This window comes from Ornithorhynchus anatinus, chromosome 10 (genome assembly GCF_004115215.2).
Source record: "Ornithorhynchus anatinus isolate Pmale09 chromosome 10, mOrnAna1.pri.v4, whole genome shotgun sequence".
NCBI lineage: Eukaryota > Metazoa > Chordata > Mammalia > Monotremata > Ornithorhynchidae > Ornithorhynchus > Ornithorhynchus anatinus.
In genome coordinates this window covers 59,327,749-59,343,104 of record NC_041737.1, presented here as the reverse complement: position 1 = coordinate 59,343,104, position 15,356 = coordinate 59,327,749, and the positions used below count along the sequence as shown (strand labels likewise).

At 65.2% G+C, this 15,356-nt stretch overlaps 2 protein-coding genes across 5 annotated transcripts; one reads left to right on the top strand and one right to left on the bottom strand.

The window, feature by feature from the left end:
• Positions 1 to 748: 748 nt before the first annotated feature.
• B4GALNT1 (beta-1,4-N-acetyl-galactosaminyltransferase 1) lies at positions 749 to 7,375 on the top strand. The gene is made up of 10 exons (XM_029074145.2): positions 749 to 1,425; positions 1,583 to 1,768; positions 1,875 to 1,981; positions 2,084 to 2,121; positions 2,257 to 2,437; positions 2,678 to 2,776; positions 5,701 to 5,897; positions 5,993 to 6,133; positions 6,443 to 6,683; positions 6,850 to 7,375. Exons 1-10 carry the CDS (start codon positions 1,220 to 1,222, stop codon positions 7,068 to 7,070), a joined length of 1,617 nt encoding a protein of 538 aa, XP_028929978.1. The 5' UTR covers positions 749 to 1,219; the 3' UTR covers positions 7,071 to 7,375.
• A 2,781-nt stretch (positions 7,376 to 10,156) lies between these two features.
• On the bottom strand, positions 10,157 to 15,049 carry ARHGEF25 (Rho guanine nucleotide exchange factor 25). 4 transcript variants are annotated; one of them, XM_029074329.1, is made up of 14 exons: positions 14,948 to 15,049; positions 14,470 to 14,639; positions 14,169 to 14,260; positions 13,936 to 14,002; positions 13,630 to 13,733; positions 13,403 to 13,472; positions 13,206 to 13,295; positions 13,019 to 13,111; positions 12,545 to 12,595; positions 11,793 to 11,870; positions 11,425 to 11,619; positions 10,879 to 11,053; positions 10,529 to 10,707; positions 10,157 to 10,432 (listed from the first exon to the last, which is right to left on the bottom strand). In XM_029074329.1, exons 1-14 carry the CDS (start codon positions 15,045 to 15,047, stop codon positions 10,373 to 10,375), a joined length of 1,524 nt encoding a protein of 507 aa, XP_028930162.1. In that variant the 5' UTR covers positions 15,048 to 15,049; the 3' UTR covers positions 10,157 to 10,372. The 4 variants fall into 4 exon arrangements, with proteins under 4 accessions (XP_028930162.1, XP_028930164.1, XP_028930165.1 ...); XM_029074331.1 differs by lacking the exon at positions 10,529 to 10,707; XM_029074332.1 differs by lacking the exon at positions 11,425 to 11,619.
• Between the last annotated feature and the right edge of the window lie 307 nt (positions 15,050 to 15,356).

The following is a 15,356-nucleotide window of genomic DNA, read 5'->3' as shown; positions in this document are numbered from 1 at the left end:
CCTCCACCCCCGCACCCCCACATCCCACCGGGCCCGCCCCTACCCCGCTCCGCACCACATTCCCCCCGCGCCCCGTCCTCTTCTTGGTCCCGGCCCCTCCCGGCCCCTCCCGGCGGGCCCGGCCCCTCCCGGCCCCTCCCGGCGGGCCCGGCCCAACCCGGCCCATCCCGCCCCATCCCGGCCCATCCCGCCCCATCCCGGCCCATCCCGGCCCATCCCGCCCCATCCCGGCCCATCCCGGCCCATCTCGCCCCCCGCCCATCCCGACCCTTGCACTTGTCCGCGGAGGCCACCAGGGGGCGACGGTGCCGGCCTCCCGATCTCACCGGAGCCGGAGCCGGAGCCGGAGCGGGAGAATGCGCGGGGCCGGGGCCCGGGCCGGGGCCGAGGCCGGGGCCGGAGCGGGGACCGGGGCCGGGACCGGGGCCGGGATCGGGGTCGGGGCCGGGGCCGGGGCCGGGGCCGGGGCCGGAGGGGGGAGCGACCCAGGCAGAGCGGGAGGCAGGAAGAGGGCGGCGGCGGCGGCGGCGGCGGCCTGAGGTCGCGGGGCTCGGCAGGTAGCGGTGCCGAGAGATTCCCAAACCGGGGCTTTGTTCCAGGCGCGCGGCCGGGAGAGGGAGGGGGCCCGGGGAGCGGGAGAGGGAAGAAGGGGGACGGGGGCGCCGCTCTTACCGCCCTTCCCCCTCCCCCCGCCCCAGGACCGGCAGAGCCGCTGACCGCGGGGCCGGACCCCCCCGCCCCCGTCCCCGCCCCCGGACCCGGCCCGGGCCCCTCCCTCCTCCGCGATGTTCTTCAGGATCCCGCCACCGCAGAGGCGACAGCCCGGCCCCGCCCGGGCCTGAGGTCGGCGGCCGGTGCCCCGGGCAGCGGAGGTGGGGCCTGGCCGGGGGTGGGGGTCGGGGCGTTGAGGGGGAGGTCTTCGCCTCGCCGGGACCGGGACCGGAGCCGGGACCGGAGCCGGGACCGGGCGGAGGGTGGGACCCGCCTTCCCCGGTCCCCTCCCGCTCTGCCCTTGGCTCCGGGCCCGAGTCGGGGCCGTTGGCCGGAGCGGGGGCGGGGACGGCTGCGGGTGGAAATCCCGGCCGCCAAGGGGAAGGATCCCGGTTCGTCCGGGCCCGGTCGGGCTCGGGCTCGGGCTCCGGCTCCGGCTCCGGCTCCGGCTCCGGCGCGGCTCACGAAGGGGGCATCCATCCTCCGCCTCCCCGCCCGAAGGCTAAGGATGCGGCTGGGCCAGCGGGCGCTCTGCGCGCTCCTGCTCCTCCTCTCCGCCTCGCTCGGCCTCCTCTACTTTCGCGTGCGGACGCCCAGGACCCCCGGGTCCCCCCGGCCGCCCCCGGACCCTCTCGGACCGGAGCCCCCCGCTGCCCTGCCCGCCGAGCCCCGCTACGCCCACATTCCCGTCCGGATCAAGGAGCACGTGGCGGGGTGAGGGGGCGAGGGGGGCGAGGGGGGCCGAGGGGGCCGAGGGGGGCCGAGGGGGGCCGAGGGGGGCGAGGGGGCAGGGGGCGGCCCAGCGGAGAGGAGGGGAGCGTCCAGGAAGGGGATGGCTGACCGCCTGTCCCCGGCCCGGTCCCCGGCCCAGGCTGCTGGCTCGGAACAGCTGCCGTTGCGTGGGGAGCTCCGGGGGTTCGCTGGACCTCGGCCTCGGACTGGGTCTCCCCTTCCAGCGGCAGGTCCACGTCCTAGACTTCGGCTCGGCCTTCGACCCCGCCGAGCTGCTCGCAGCGTCGGCCGCCCGCGAACGCGAATACCGCCGCTTCCTGGACAGGTGGGCCGGGGGTGGGGGTGGGGGCGGGGGCGGCGGACGGGACGGGGGAGGGGGCCGGGGGCCGTCGACCGTCCGTCCCGCCGACCGCCCGTTCTTCTGCCCGAAGGGTCCAGTCCCCCGCCGACCGGCTGCTCGTCGCTCCGGCCAACAGTCCGCTGCAGTATCCGCTGCAGGGAGTACAGGTCCGGCCGCTGGGCAGCGTGCTGGTCCCCGGTGAGGAGCGGGAGCGGGGGCGGGAGGGGGGCGGGGGGGCCCGCTGCCTGGCCGGGGACCTGACCCCTCCTTCTCCGCTCATTTTCCCCCCCTCCACCCCAGGCCTGAGCCTGCAGGCTTCCGGGAGGGAGCTATACCAGGTGAGGGGGCTGCCTGGAGGGGGCGGGCGGGGGGGAAATGATGGGTGGGGGGCGCGGGGAGGCAGGAGACGACGAGGGGCGCCGGGAGGGGGTAAGGGGGGCACGTCGCGGTCTGACGGGCCGTTCCACCCGCAGGTCAACCTCTCCGCCTCCCTGGGAATCTGGGACGTGGCCGGAGAGGTGGAGGGGGTGGCCCTGCGAGGGGAGGGGCGGGCGCAGCTCGGCCTGGCCAGTCCGGACCTGGACAGACTGAACCGTCAGCTCCAGCTGGTCACCTACACCAGCGTCCACTACCGGCCGCACTCGGCCGACACGGGTGCGAGAAGCGACAGCGACGGGCCGCGGCGGCGGGACGGGGCGGCTCGGCCCGGCCCGGCCCGGCCCGGCCCGGCCAGTGTTTTCCGTCTGGGAAGAACGCCCTATTGTCCGCGGTGGGGGAGGAGCAGGAAGGGGAGGGGAGAAGGGGGGAGAACCAGTCCGTCCAGCCGCAACCCTGGCCCGCTCCCTCCACCCGCCGCCCGCCCCCGCCCAACTCACTTCTCCCCCTCTTTCCCAGTTCGGGTCACCACCGACGGCCACCAAGCCGCTTTCGTTATCCGGATCCAGCATCGGCCTAATCCCCGCCTGTATCCCACGGGCCCAGCTTCCGATGGGGGTGAGCAAGGAGCCGACCGGGGGCGTGGGGCAGGGGGCTGGGGGCTGGGCCGAGGGAGGGAATGGACGTCTGGCGGGAGTAAGAGGGGGACTGAGTCATTCCTCTATGGTTCGGCATTATTCGCCCTAGGGGCCTTTTCTCTTACAAAATCTCCCAACAGGATATTACAACAATCTCACCCTTTTTCTAAACTATTGCTTATTCATCTCAGAGCTTTCGCCGAAACTCGGGAGAAGGAAACGGGATTGATGGGGGTGGGGTATGCAAAACCGACGCTGGGGCGGGTGAAGCCAGAGACGCCCGGCCGAGGGTGGGGGGCAGGGTGCCCGGAAACCACAGCCCGAACCTTCCCCCGGGAGTGTGTGTGTGTGTGTGTGTGTGGGGGCGGGGGGAGACAAGGTCCCCGGAGACCACATTCCCTGGGTCGCCACCACAGCCCAGGCTCTCCCAGATCCCGAGGCGGGCAGTTCCATCTGCACGAGTTCAAACGATCGATCACGGTGGTTAGCGGGCGCTTACTGGTCACACGGCACTGTACCAAATGCTTGGGAGAGGACAATATAAGAGTATGACAGGGTTGGTAGATGCATTCCTTGCCCACAGCGAGCTTACGGTCTTGAAAGGGAGACGGGCACTAATATAAATAAGTTGCGGGTATGGACATAAGTGCTTTGGGGCTGGGGGTGGGAGGGACGTAAAGAGAAGAAATCCAAGTACAAGGGTGATGCAGAAGGGATTGGGGAAAGAGGCAACGAGGGCTTAGTCTGGGAAGGCCTCTTGGAGGAGATGCGCCGTCAATAAGGTTTTGAACGGGGGAAGAGTCACCGTCTGTCAGATACGAAGAGGGTGGGTTTTTTTCTTTATTGCCATTGTTCTTGTCTGTCTCCCCTGATTAGACTGTAAGCCCGTCAAACGGCAGGGACTGTCTCTATCTGTTGCTGACTTGCTCATTCCAAGCACTTAGTACGGTGCTCTGCACATAGTAAGCGCTCAATAAATACTATTGAATGAAAGTGGGTGTTCGGGGCAAAGGCGGGATGGGGGTGAGAGATCGGTGGAGACATGGATGATATTGAGGTACAGTGAGCGGGTCGGCATTAGAGGACTGAAGTGGACAGGCTGGACTGTAGTAGGAGAGTAGGGAGGAGTAGGAGGGGGCAAGGGGATGAAGTGCTTTAAAGCCGATGGTGAGGAGTTTCTGCCTGATGTGGATGTGACTGGGCAATGACTGGAGGTTTTGAAGGAGTGGGGAAGCACAGACTGAACGTGTTTGTAGAAAAATGATCCGGGCAGCAGAGTGAAGTATGAACTGAAGAGGGGAGAGTCGGGGGCAGGGCCTCAGCAAGGAGGCCAATATGGTGATCCAGAGGGGAGAGGGTAAAATGCTTGGATTAACGTGGTAGCTGTTTGGATGGAGAGGAAAGGTTGGATTTTTAGCGGTGCTGTGAAGGTTGAACTGACGGGATTTAGTGACGGATGGAATGTGGGGGTAGAAAAACAGAGATGAGTCGAGGATAACGTCAAGGTTACGGGCTTGTGAGACACGAAGGATGGTGGTGCTGTCTACAGTGGTGGGAAACTTAGGTGGCGGACAGGGCGTGGGCTGTGGGAGTTCTGTTTTGGACATGTGCAGTTTGAGGTGTCGGTGGGACGTCTGAGTAGAGATGTCCTGAAGGCGGGAGGAGATGCGAGATTACAGCGAGGGAGAGAGATCGGGGATGGAGATGGAGTTTGGGAATCATCCGCGAAGAGGTGGTAGTTGAAGCCATGGGAGCAAATGAGTCCTCCAAGGGAGTGGGTGGCAGAGGAGAGGCAGAGGCAGAGGCATAGGCAGAGGAGAAGCCCAAGAAAAAGAATTGAGCATGAGCGACCAGAGAAAACCGGGAGAGGACAGTGTCTGCGGAGCTGAGGTTGGAAGGGGATGGCCGACGTGGTCAACAGCCTAGAGGTCGCAAAGGATTAGAATCGAGTAGAGGCTGTTGGATTTGGTGAACAGGAGATCATTTGTGACTTGCGAGAGGGCGGTTTCTATGGAGCGAAGGGGACGGAAGCCAGGAGGAGGTCGAGGAGAGAATTGGAAGAGAGGAACTTGAGACAGCGGGTATAGACAACTCACTCAAGGAGTTTGGAGAGGAATGGTAGGAGGGAGATGGGGTGTTAACTGGATGGAGCCGTGGGGTCAAGGGAGGGTTTTTTTTAGAATAGGGAAGACATGGACATGTTTGAAAGCACTGGGGAAGAAGCCAATGGAGAGCAAACAGTTGAGCATGGAGGTTAAGGAGAGAAGAAGGGAGGGGGCAAGTGTTTCGATAACGTGTGAAGGAAGAGTTTTCATAAGGTGGAGGTGGTGGATTTTGAGAGAAGGCAAGAGATCTGCTTTTGAGATACTGCAGAGAAAGATGGGAGAGTTGAAGAAGGGGGAGGAGAGGAGGCGGAAGTGATTTGAGAGGAGCAGGAAAGACTTTAGGGAGATCACACCTGATACTCTCAATTTTCTCAATAAAGTAGGTGGCCAGGTCATTCCGGGCAAGAGATGGGAGAGATTGGGAGGAGGGGAACTGAGGAGGGAGTTGAACTTCTGGAACAAGCGGCGAGGGCAAGGGGCTTGCGTGTGTGTTGATAAGGATGGAGAAATAATTTTGCCAGGCAGGGAGGAGGGTGGAGTGAAAGCACGCACTCGTCTCCCCACTTGTCGACCCAAGGGGGGGGGGGAGCGAGCCGGAGCACGGACAGCTGCCGAGGCTCCTGCCTCCTCTGCCACCGCTGCCCAATGGTGACCGCGGCCAGGCAGTGCCTGCCACTGGAACAGGGGCCGAGGGCCCCCCCATCCCCACCTCCACCCCCGCCCTGCCGTGCAAGGGCGGAGGCCGGGGGCGGTGGAGCCGGGGGGGCATCTGCAGCTTTGGCTCGCTGGTCTCTTACAGCCCCCGGCCCATACAATCTCAGCGCCCTGGTCACCATTGCCACGAAGACCTTCCTTCGCTACGAGCGGCTGCGCACGCTGCTGGCCAGCATCCGGCGCTTCTACCCCACCGTCACCGTGGTCATCGCCGATGACAGCGAGCGGCCCGAGCCCGTTCGCGGACCCTACGTCGAGCATTACATCATGCCCTTCGGGAAGGTCTGCGGCGGGGGGCCGTGAGCGGGTGGCCGCGGTGGGACATTCGCCCCCCGCGCCTACGGAGGCCCCAGCTTCCCGTCTCCCGCGCTCCACAGGGCTGGTTCGCCGGCCGCAATCTGGCCGTGTCCCAAGTGACCACTAAGTACGTGCTGTGGGTGGACGACGACTTTGTGTTCACGGCACGGACGCGGCTGGAGACGCTGGTGGACGTCCTGGAGAGGACTCCCCTGGATCTGGTGAGGCAGCGATGAGCCGTGCGGGCTCCGGCCAGGGGGAAGGGAGAGGGGGAGCGTGACTCTCCCCCACCCCATCCCACCCCACCCCCACCCCGCGGAGCCTGGGCTCCACGAGGAGGGGCCTGGTACTATCCCGAGACGGGCAGAAAACCAGGGAGGGGGCGGGGGGCTCGGCGGGGCCCATTCTGGTCATCTGGCGGGAAGCCCACTCTGATCCCTCCCTCTGGCTCCTGCCCCTTCTCCGTCCCTCCGGCCGCCCCACTGAGCCCCGCGGCTCTCTGGCATCACCAGCCTCCCGCGTCTCCGCAGGTCGGAGGCGCCGTGCGGGAAATCACCGGCTTCACCACCACCTACCGGCAGCGGCTGAACGTGGAGCCGGGCGGCCCCGGCCAGGGCGGCTGCCTGCACCAGCGCCGCGGCTTCCACCACCCGCTGCCCGGCTTCCCCGGCTGTGTGGTCACTGACGGGGTGGTCAATTTCTTCCTGGCGCGGACCGAACGGGTCCGGGAGGTCGGCTTCGACCCCCGTCTCAGCCGTGTGGGACATCTGGGTAGGCCGCCGGCCCTCTCCCCCACCGCCTACCTGCGTCGGCCCCCTCTCCCTCCCCTCCCCCCTACCTCCCGACCTGCTCCCCTGCTCCCCTGCTCCCCGCCCGCGCCCCCTCCCAGAGCCGGGCCCCTCTCTCCAGCTGACCCTCTGCCCCCTGACCCCTGCAGAGTTCTTCCTGGACGGGCTGGGTTCGCTGCACGTGGGCTCTTGTGCGGATGTGGTCGTGGACCACGCGTCCAAGATCAAGCTGCCGTGGGCGGCGCGGGGCGCCGCGGAGGAGAGCTACAGCCGCTTCCGCTACCCCAGCAGTTCGGACACCAGCGTGGTCACCACGCACCAACTCTTCTTCTTCCACAAGCAGCACCTACAGTGCATGACCGCTGACTGACTGCTCCCTCCTTCACCCGAGCCTCTGGAACGGTCTTGAGGGGAAGCCCCAAGAGGGCCCGGTCCCGGTGACCTAGCCCCCGCCTCCTTCCGGCCAGGCGCCCCCCCCGGCTGCTGCCACCCCGAGGAGGGGCCGGGGGCCCCTGTGGACAGAACGATGCCCCGAGCCCTCGCCTGCCCCGGCCCCTCCCCGCCGCCCCCCCCGGCCCCCACCCCGGCAACCTGTGCCAAAGCCCCGGCCTCTGAGAAGGCTCACTGTGGCAGTGGAGGACTGGGGGCCTTAAACACATGGTCACTTCTGGTTCATGTCTGATCTCTGCTCTCTGGGTTCCTGTACCGGGGAAGGTGTGAACTCGAGCCCCTCCCCTCCCTGCGGGGAGCTGGCCAAGGACAGCCAGGGAGGAGGCGACCCCCCCCCCCCCCGCCCAGCTCCTGCCCCCTGTAGGGAAGGAGCGGGGATGGGCCAGGGAAAGGAGGACTCCATGTTCCTGCCCTGGAGAAGGGAGAGATGGGGTTGCGGGGAGGGGGTGGGGGACAACTCCCTGCTCCTGTCCCGGGAAGGGAGGGATCAAATTTGCCTGCCAAAAACTCACATTGCAACCTACCTCAAGGCATCTGCAGCTCTTGAGAGTCCCCCAGGACCCTGTGTTCCTAATCAGGGAAGGGCTGGGCGGGGAGGGAGAGCACGAGCAGGGCTGGGGATGGGAGAGGCCGGGAACGGCACGGAGCCCTGGCTGGAGCTGGGAGCTCAGCCGGCCTGACCCCCGTCTCGGCTCCAGCCACGACTTTCCTCTCCGCCTGAGGGTCGGTGGCCGTCGGCTACTGAGCGCTAGGGAGCCCGTTAACCCTGCTCCGTGACTGCCCCCCGACCGGGCATCCTCCCCACCCCTCACCCCCTCAGTCACAACCCCCACCAATCTCAGTCCTGAGCCAGGCTCGTTCAAGACAGGCAGTGACCTCCTCTGAAGACATCTTCTGCCTTCCCTCAAAATCCAACCCCCTCCACCTGCACGACCGACCCCATCATTCCACACCTTATCAAAACACTCGCCCCCTCCCTTCTTCCAACGGCCATCTTCAACTGCTCAATCTCCAGTGGCTTCTTTCCCACTGCTTTCAAACATGCCCACGTCTCCCCATCCTAAAAAAACTCTCCCTTGATCCCACGGCTCCCTCAAGTTATCGCCCCATCTCCCTCCCGTCATTCCTCTCCGAACTCCTTGAGCAAATCGTCTACACCCGCTGGCACAAGTTCCCCTTCTCCAATCCTCTCCTCGATCCACTGCGATCTGGCTTGTGTCCCCTTCTTCACTCCACAGAAACCGTCCTCTCAAAGGTGACCAGTGATTTCCTTCTCATCAAATCCAACGACCTCTACTCCATCCTAATCCGCCTCGACCTCTCAGCTGCCTTCGACACTGTGGACCACCCCCTTCTAGAAACGTTTTCCAACCTCGGCTTCCCTGACAACTGTCCTCTCCTGGTTCTCCTCCTCTCTCTCCGGCCCCTCATTCTCAGTCTCTTTCATGTGCTCCTCCTCCGCCTCCCATCCGCTAACTGTGGGGGTCCGTCAAGGTTCAGTCGTGGGTCCCCTTCTATTCTCCATCTAAGCCCACTCCCTTGAACTCATTCACCACCTCTAGGTGGATGATGCCCAAAACTACAAGAAAAGCAGAATGGCGTAATGGAGAGAGCACAGGCCTGAGAGTCAGAAGGCCACCGGTCCTAATCCCAGCTCCACCACTTGTCTGCTGTGTGACCTTGGGTGAGTCACTTTACTTCTCTGTGCCTCAGTTACCTCATCTGTAAACTGGGGATTGAGACCGTGAGCTCCACGAGGGAGAAGAACTGCGTCCAACCGGATTTGCTTGTATCCACCCCAGCGCTTAGCGTAGTGCTTGGCTCATAGTAAATGCTTAACAAATACTAAGGTTATTATTCTCACTATTAAATCTCCAGCCCCAGTCTCTCTCCCTCTCTTCAGTCTCACGTTTCTTCCCGCCTTCAAGGCATCTCTACTTGGATGTCCCGCCACCACCTCAAATTTAACATGTCGAAAACAGAACTCCTGATCCTCCCACCCAAACCCTGTCCTCTCCATCATCGCTGTAGACGGCACCACCATCCTCCCTGTCTCACAAGCCCGTAACCTGGGCATTATCCTTAACTCCTCTCCCTCATTCAACCCACATATTCAGGGCATCATTAAATCCTGTTGTTTCGACCTTCACAACGTTGCTAAACTCCCCCTTCTCCTCTGCATCCGAACTGCCGCCATATTAATCCAAGCTCTTATCCTCTCCCGCCTTGATTACTGTATCAGCCTCCTTGCCGACCTCCCTGCCTCCTCTCTTTCCTAACTCCAGTCCATCCTTCACTCTGCTGCCCGGATCACTTTTCTACAAAAATGTTCAGTCCATGTTTCCCCACTCGTCATGAACCTCCAGCGGTTGCCCATCCACTTCTATATCCCACAGAAACTCCTCACCATCGGCTTGAAAGCCCTCAATCACCTTGCCCCCTCCTACCTCACCTCACTACTCTCCCACTACAACTCAGCCTGCACTCTTCGCTCTTCTAACGCTAACCTTCTCACTGTACCTCGATCTTGTCTATCCCGTTGCCTATCTCTTGCCCACAACCTGCCTCTGGCCAGAAACTCTTTCCTTCCTCTTATCCGGCAGCCAATTACTCTCCCCCTCTTCAAAGCCTCACCCAAGGCACTTCTGCTTTAAGAGGCCTAACCTGACTCAGCCCTCTTTTCCTTTTCTTCCTCTCCCTTCTGCGCCACCCCGACTCACTCCCTTTATTCACCTCCCATCCCAGCCCTAGAGCACTTCTGTATATATCTGTCATTTATTTATTTAAAGTCTGTCTCCCCCTCTAGACTGTAAACTCGTGGGCAGGGAATGTGTCTGTTATATTGTACTCTCCAAGTGCTTGATACAGTGCTCTGCACACAGTAAGTGCTCAATAAATATGACTGACTGATTGACTCCTATTTCCCTCACCCCCCCGCCCCCACACCCCCAGTCCCCACCAATGAGGGCCCCACCTTGGCAGGGCCAGAAACCCACTTCCCCTTGGTCACGGCCACCAACGTGTAACAAAACCTTTATTTTAGGAAATAGAAGTGACCAAACAAGGTGAGCACCCCCCCGTTCCCCCAGTTCCCTCCCACGAAGCACATGCAAGAAGAGGCGGGAGGGGCCACAGCATGAAGACCCCCCCCACCCCAAAAGGCCCAAAAGGAGGCGAGAGACCAGAACCAAGGGGCTGGGCAGCCTTCCCCTCCCCGCCAGGTTACAGTTCGTCTTCATCCAGCCTGGCCAACTGCGCCTGACGGACCACGTCTGGGGCGACCTGTCAGGGAGCGCAGATCAAGGGGTCGAAGGTCAAACACCCACCCAGCACCCCCTCCTGCCCTGCCTCCTGCCACTCCTCTCAATTTCCTCATACCTGAGGATGGTGGGGAGGCGAGGGCTCCTCTGGCCCAGTGAGCGGCAGGTGTGGGGGGTCAGCGCGGGCAGGGGCCAGTCGGGGCCAGCTCCCGGAGCTCCCCTGGCCCAGTGCCGCCTGCGGGCCGAGGCTGCTCCTCTCACTCTCCCGGCGCTGGTAGGCGATCGGGGACTGGAGGGCTGGAGCGGGGCCGTGCCGGGGGGGGGGGGGGCACAGGTCAGCTGGGGTCAGCACGAGAGAGGGCCCCTCTCCTCCACTGAGGGCATAGCCTTAGGGAGGGGGAAGCTGGGGGAGGGTGGCCTTGCCCGCTGGGAACAGGGCACGGGGGTCAATCGGATAAAGGGTCTCACCATTGAGGAAGTTGCATTGGCTCTCCAGAATTTGGGCCACGAGGCTGGTCCAGGCCTGGCCGACCGCTGGGTCCGATGCCTGGAGGACATAGCGCTGGACCGGGCGCCCCGCCTCCTGGGATGTCAGCACAAAAGGGCCGGCCTCTCCAGACACTTCCAGACCCAGGCAGTGCATCTGAGGGCCGAGGAGGGGGTCACGGCCAGCCGGCCAGAGGCAGCGCTTGGCCAGACCCCCCACAATCCTGCCACACCCCTGCCACCCCGTGGCCTGAACCAGGGACCCTGACCAGCCCCCCGCACCAACCCCAAGGTCTGAGCCAGGGGTCCCAGTCCAGCCGCCGCCCTGTGGTCTTAGCCAGGGTCCCCCCTCCCCCTCCCGCCCACTGCCCGGTGGTCTGAACCGGGCTCTCCCATCCAGTGCTCCCCAGCTGCCCCGTGGTCTGAGTCAAGGCCCCACCTGCCACCCCACGGCCCAAATCAGGGCCCTGCTCCCCCCGGCCCTGGCCCCGCTCCCCAGGCCCGGCCCCCAGCCCGGTCTGGACCCACCTTGATGCTGCTCTTGTAAGCATAGCTGGGCTCCCTGGACCATGGCCCGCCCCCCACAGCCTCACTGAAGATGATAATTTGCTCAAAGAGGAAGACGCGGCGTGGGCGGGGGGCTGGGGGACGGGACCCTCTGGCCAACTGCGTCACCCAGAAGGTGTCCTGAGCCAGCAGCTTCCCCTGAGCAGTCAGCCGTCCCTGGGGGGCAGTGGGGTCAGGGCAGGGGATCAACAGACTGAGAAGGGCAGTCGCCGTGGGGGTCAGCAGGGGTCAGTCAGCCCAGGGGGAGGGAGGGGCGGTGGGTGAGGTCAGGTTGGTGGTGGTCCCTCTCCCTTAGAGGGTCCTGGCCCCCCCCCCCCCCGCCCCAGTACCTCAAATCCCTGCAGCCGCCCCAGACTCAGGATGTCGTTGCAGCGTTTGGGGACGAAACACATGACGTCCACAGCCCGCTGAGGGGAGGGGAGAGGAGAGTTGTGGGGAGGGGCGGGGAGTGGGGCAGGCAGCCAAACTCCTTCCAGTCCCTTACATTACATTTCTGTCTCTGACAGAAGCAGCATGGCCTAGTGGTCTAAAGGAAAGTGTAAAGGCTTGGGAGTCAGACGACCTGGGTTCTAATCCCGGCTCTGCCCCTTGTCTGCTGTGAGAGCTTAGGCAAGTTGCTTCACTTCTCTGGGCCTCAGTTACCTCTTCTTTAAAGTGGGAATTAAGACTGCGAACCCCATGTGGGACATAGACTGTAACCAACTTGGTGATCTTGTATCTACCCTGGCACTTAGTATAGTGCCTGGCCCGTAATAAGTGTTTGACAGACGCCACTGAAAAAAAAAAAGGTTGGGGGAGGAGGGAGCTTTTAGGAAAGGTGGGGATTGCACACAGGCCAGTCAGGGAGGGATCAGGAGCGGATGAGGACGGAGGAGGGAGCAGGTAGGAAAAGCAGGGATCACACGTAGGCAGGGCAGGGAGAGATAGAGGAGGGGCAGGTTAGGATGGGGAGGGGCAAGGAGGGATGGGGACTGGGGCAGGAAGGGATGGGGCGGGCAGGGGCGGAGGAGAGGTCATGTAAGGTAAGAAGAAGGGGATCGGGCACAGGTGGGGTGGGGGTGGGGGCAGAGGGAGGGCTCACCTGGAGCTCTGCTGTGTCCATCCCCGCTTTGCTGTAATATCTGAGAAAATCCTACAACAAGATACTTGGCCCCTAGACCAGCCACCTCCCACCCACCACCCATCCTTGCGTGGCAGGGCCGAAACCTCCCTGACCCCCTAACTCCAGGGCGCTCGCTGACTTGCCCCCAACCCTCCCGAACTCTGCGGCCCCGGTCGGCCCCGGTCGGCCCCACCAGCTCCTTGACCCCGGGATCTGGGGTCTTCACCGGCCCCGCCTTTTTCTAACCCCGCATCTGCGGCCTCCACCGGACCCCCCGGCTCCACGACGCTGGGGTCCACGGTTCTCGCTAACCCCGCCTCCCACCGCCTCTGCATCTGCGGCCCCCACCGACACCCCGGGTTCCCTGCCCCTGGGATCCGTGGTTCTCACTAACCCCGCCTCCCGCCGACTCCCCGCTCCCATCGATCTCCCTGGCTCCGGCTGACCCCTGACCTTGAGCAGCAGCTGGTACTTCATAATTCTCTGGACGGGTTTGATGAGCAGGTCGCTGAGCTGCAGTCGGTGGTCGAGACGCAGGCGTAGTTCCTGGAAGGGGCAGGGTGAGCATTGTGAACCTCTGACCCGGGCCCTCCCCACCTCCTCCACAGCCCGCCTCCACTCCCGCCCCACGCCTTCTGACCTCGAAGTAATGGTCTCCAAACTCTGACACCACGTGCTCAGACTTGGGCTTGTTGTGGCAGTAAACTACGTACATGTGCAGCCGCCGTTCCTGGTGGGAGGGAGGCAAGGGTACAGGAAGATCAGGCCACGACACCCCCTCCGCCAGCCTGCGCCAGGCAGGGCCCCTACCCCCGAAACTGTCCCCCTCCCGCTCACGTGCTTGATGAACAGCTGTGCCAGCCAATCGGGGTCTAGGAGGCAACGCTGCAGCTCCAGCAGGAAATAACTGGGGAGGCAGAGAGAGGGGGAAGGAAGATGAGACCCCGGCCTGGAGCCCCCGCTTCCACAGTTCACCAAGAAGCTCCCCTCTCCAGTGCCCTGGCCCCCTCCCACCTCCCCGGGCCCCAGCTCCACCCCATCCCCGCCCTGACCCCGGCCCTCACTCGCGATGCCACTCGTAGATCTGCTGCACGTTGCCGAAGACGACGCGATCCCGGCCGCGCAGGGTCTCGGGGACTCCCTGGGCCGCCATGGTGGCCATGTAGCCCTGGGGTGGGGGGGAGGGGGCGGGCCGGCCGGCCAGGATGGACAGACGGCCGGCCGGCCCACGCTCTCAACATCGGAAGGCCGGGCAGCCGGGCGGCGAGGAGAGGAGGAGAGGTGGGAGCCGCTCGAGAGGGGGACGGGGGCAGAGGGAGCAGGGACGGGGGCAGGGAGGGACAGGCATGAGGAGGGAAGGGCGGGGTTACCTTCACGATGCACCCCAAGTCCTCCACATACATCTTCTCGGTCTCCACCAGCTCTCTGAGAACGTACCTAGGAGAGGCGACCCCAGCCTCGGGGGCAGCCCCCTCCTCCGGGACCCCCCCGCCTCGCCGGTCCGGTGTTTGGAGTGGAGGGGAGTGGGGGGGAGGGTCCGGCAGAGCAGGATTCAGGGTCCGGGGGAGTCCGGGGGAGTCCGGGGGAGCCCGGGGGTCCTTACCTGCTTTTCTCCAGCGCACTTTGCTTCTCCACTTCTTCCTCCTCTGCGGCCCGGGGCGGGGGCTCTACTGGGGGCCGGTGGGAGGTGTCGTCCTGGGAGGAGGGAAGGACATCAGGAGGCAGGTGTCTCACACCTCAGATCTTCCAAGAACCCTCGCTCGCCTCCCTGAGCCTGGCCCAGCAGGGCCGTCGGCGGGGAGCGGCCGGAGCCCCCGGGCCCGGGTCCGGGCCTCGTCGGGAGGGGGGCGGAGCTGGGGGCCGGGTCCCGGACAGCGGCAGGGTCTCCGCTCCCACCTACTCACCTGAGTTCCGTCCGACCGGGGTTCCGGTCCGGAGCCGGCTCCCATCTCCCTCCTGCGATCTCTGGGCCGTCCCGGGGGCGTGGCGGGGCCCGAGCTGCAGTCGGAGCTGGGCGGGACGGAGGCGGCCGCCACCGAGACGCTGACCTCACTGGCCGCCACCGAGTAGGCCTCTGGGGGGACGGACGGGAGGGGGGAGGGCGGTCATGGGGCCGGCAAGGCCTCGCCCCCAGCCCCCTCTCCCTGGAGAGAGGGGGAGGGGCGGCCTGGATTTGGGGTGGGGAGGGCAGACCACCGGCCCCCTGCCCCTCCATCCCCGCCGGAGGCAGACAGACAAGCGCCCAGGGGCTCATTCCACTCTTCCGGGCCGCCCCCCGAGCCCGGACTCCCCGCGGCCCGCCGCCCCCCTCCCCGGGGGACCCCCGGGCCGCACTCCCCGCGGGCCGCCCCCCTCCCCGGGGGACCCCCGGGCCGCACTCACCGCGGGCCGCCCCCCGCGGGAAGCAGCAGCCCCATTTGGCCCAAAGCTTTCGGATGAGGTGGGCGCAGGCGCAGCGGCCCCCCCGCCGGCCCCCCCGCATGACGCCCGCGCCCCCCACCCCGGCCCGGCCATGCAGGGGCCCAGGGGGCCGGGGGAGCCCGCCGGGGGAGGGGGCCGGGGGAGCCCGCGGGCTCAGAGGCCGACCAAATAGCAGGCCGGAGGCTCCGGGAGGCCGCGGGCCGGGGCGGGGCCGGGCCGGGCCGGGCCGGACCCTGCTCCTCCTCCCTCCTCCCTCCTCCCCCTGCGGATAGCGGGCCGCGGGGTCCCGGGGGGTCCCGGGGGGTCCCGGGCGGCCCTCCACCTCCAGCCGCAGCCCGGGGACAATTAAGGTGACATCCCGGGCCGCGCC

Bases quoted from the DNA above. Each gene is read 5' to 3' on its own strand.
- B4GALNT1 (XM_029074145.2), top strand. From the start codon at position 1,220: ATGCGGCTGGGCCAGCGGGCGCTCTGCGCGCTCCTGCTCCTCCTCTCC. The intron at 2,438-2,677 runs GTGCGAGAAGCG...CCTCTTTCCCAG, and splicing joins GCCGCACTCGGCCGACACGG to TTCGGGTCACCACCGACGGC. The intron at 6,684-6,849 runs GTAGGCCGCCGG...TGACCCCTGCAG, and splicing joins CAGCCGTGTGGGACATCTGG to AGTTCTTCCTGGACGGGCTG.
- ARHGEF25 (XM_029074329.1), bottom strand. From the start codon at position 15,047: ATGCGGGGGGGCCGGCGGGGGGGCCGCTGCGCCTGCGCCCACCTCATC. The intron at 14,003-14,168 runs GTAAGGACCCCC...CGCCTCTCCTAG, and splicing joins AGTGCGCTGGAGAAAAGCAG to GTACGTTCTCAGAGAGCTGG. The intron at 11,620-11,792 runs GTACTGGGGCGG...ACTGCCCCCCAG, and splicing joins GGCGGCTGCAGGGATTTGAG to GGACGGCTGACTGCTCAGGG.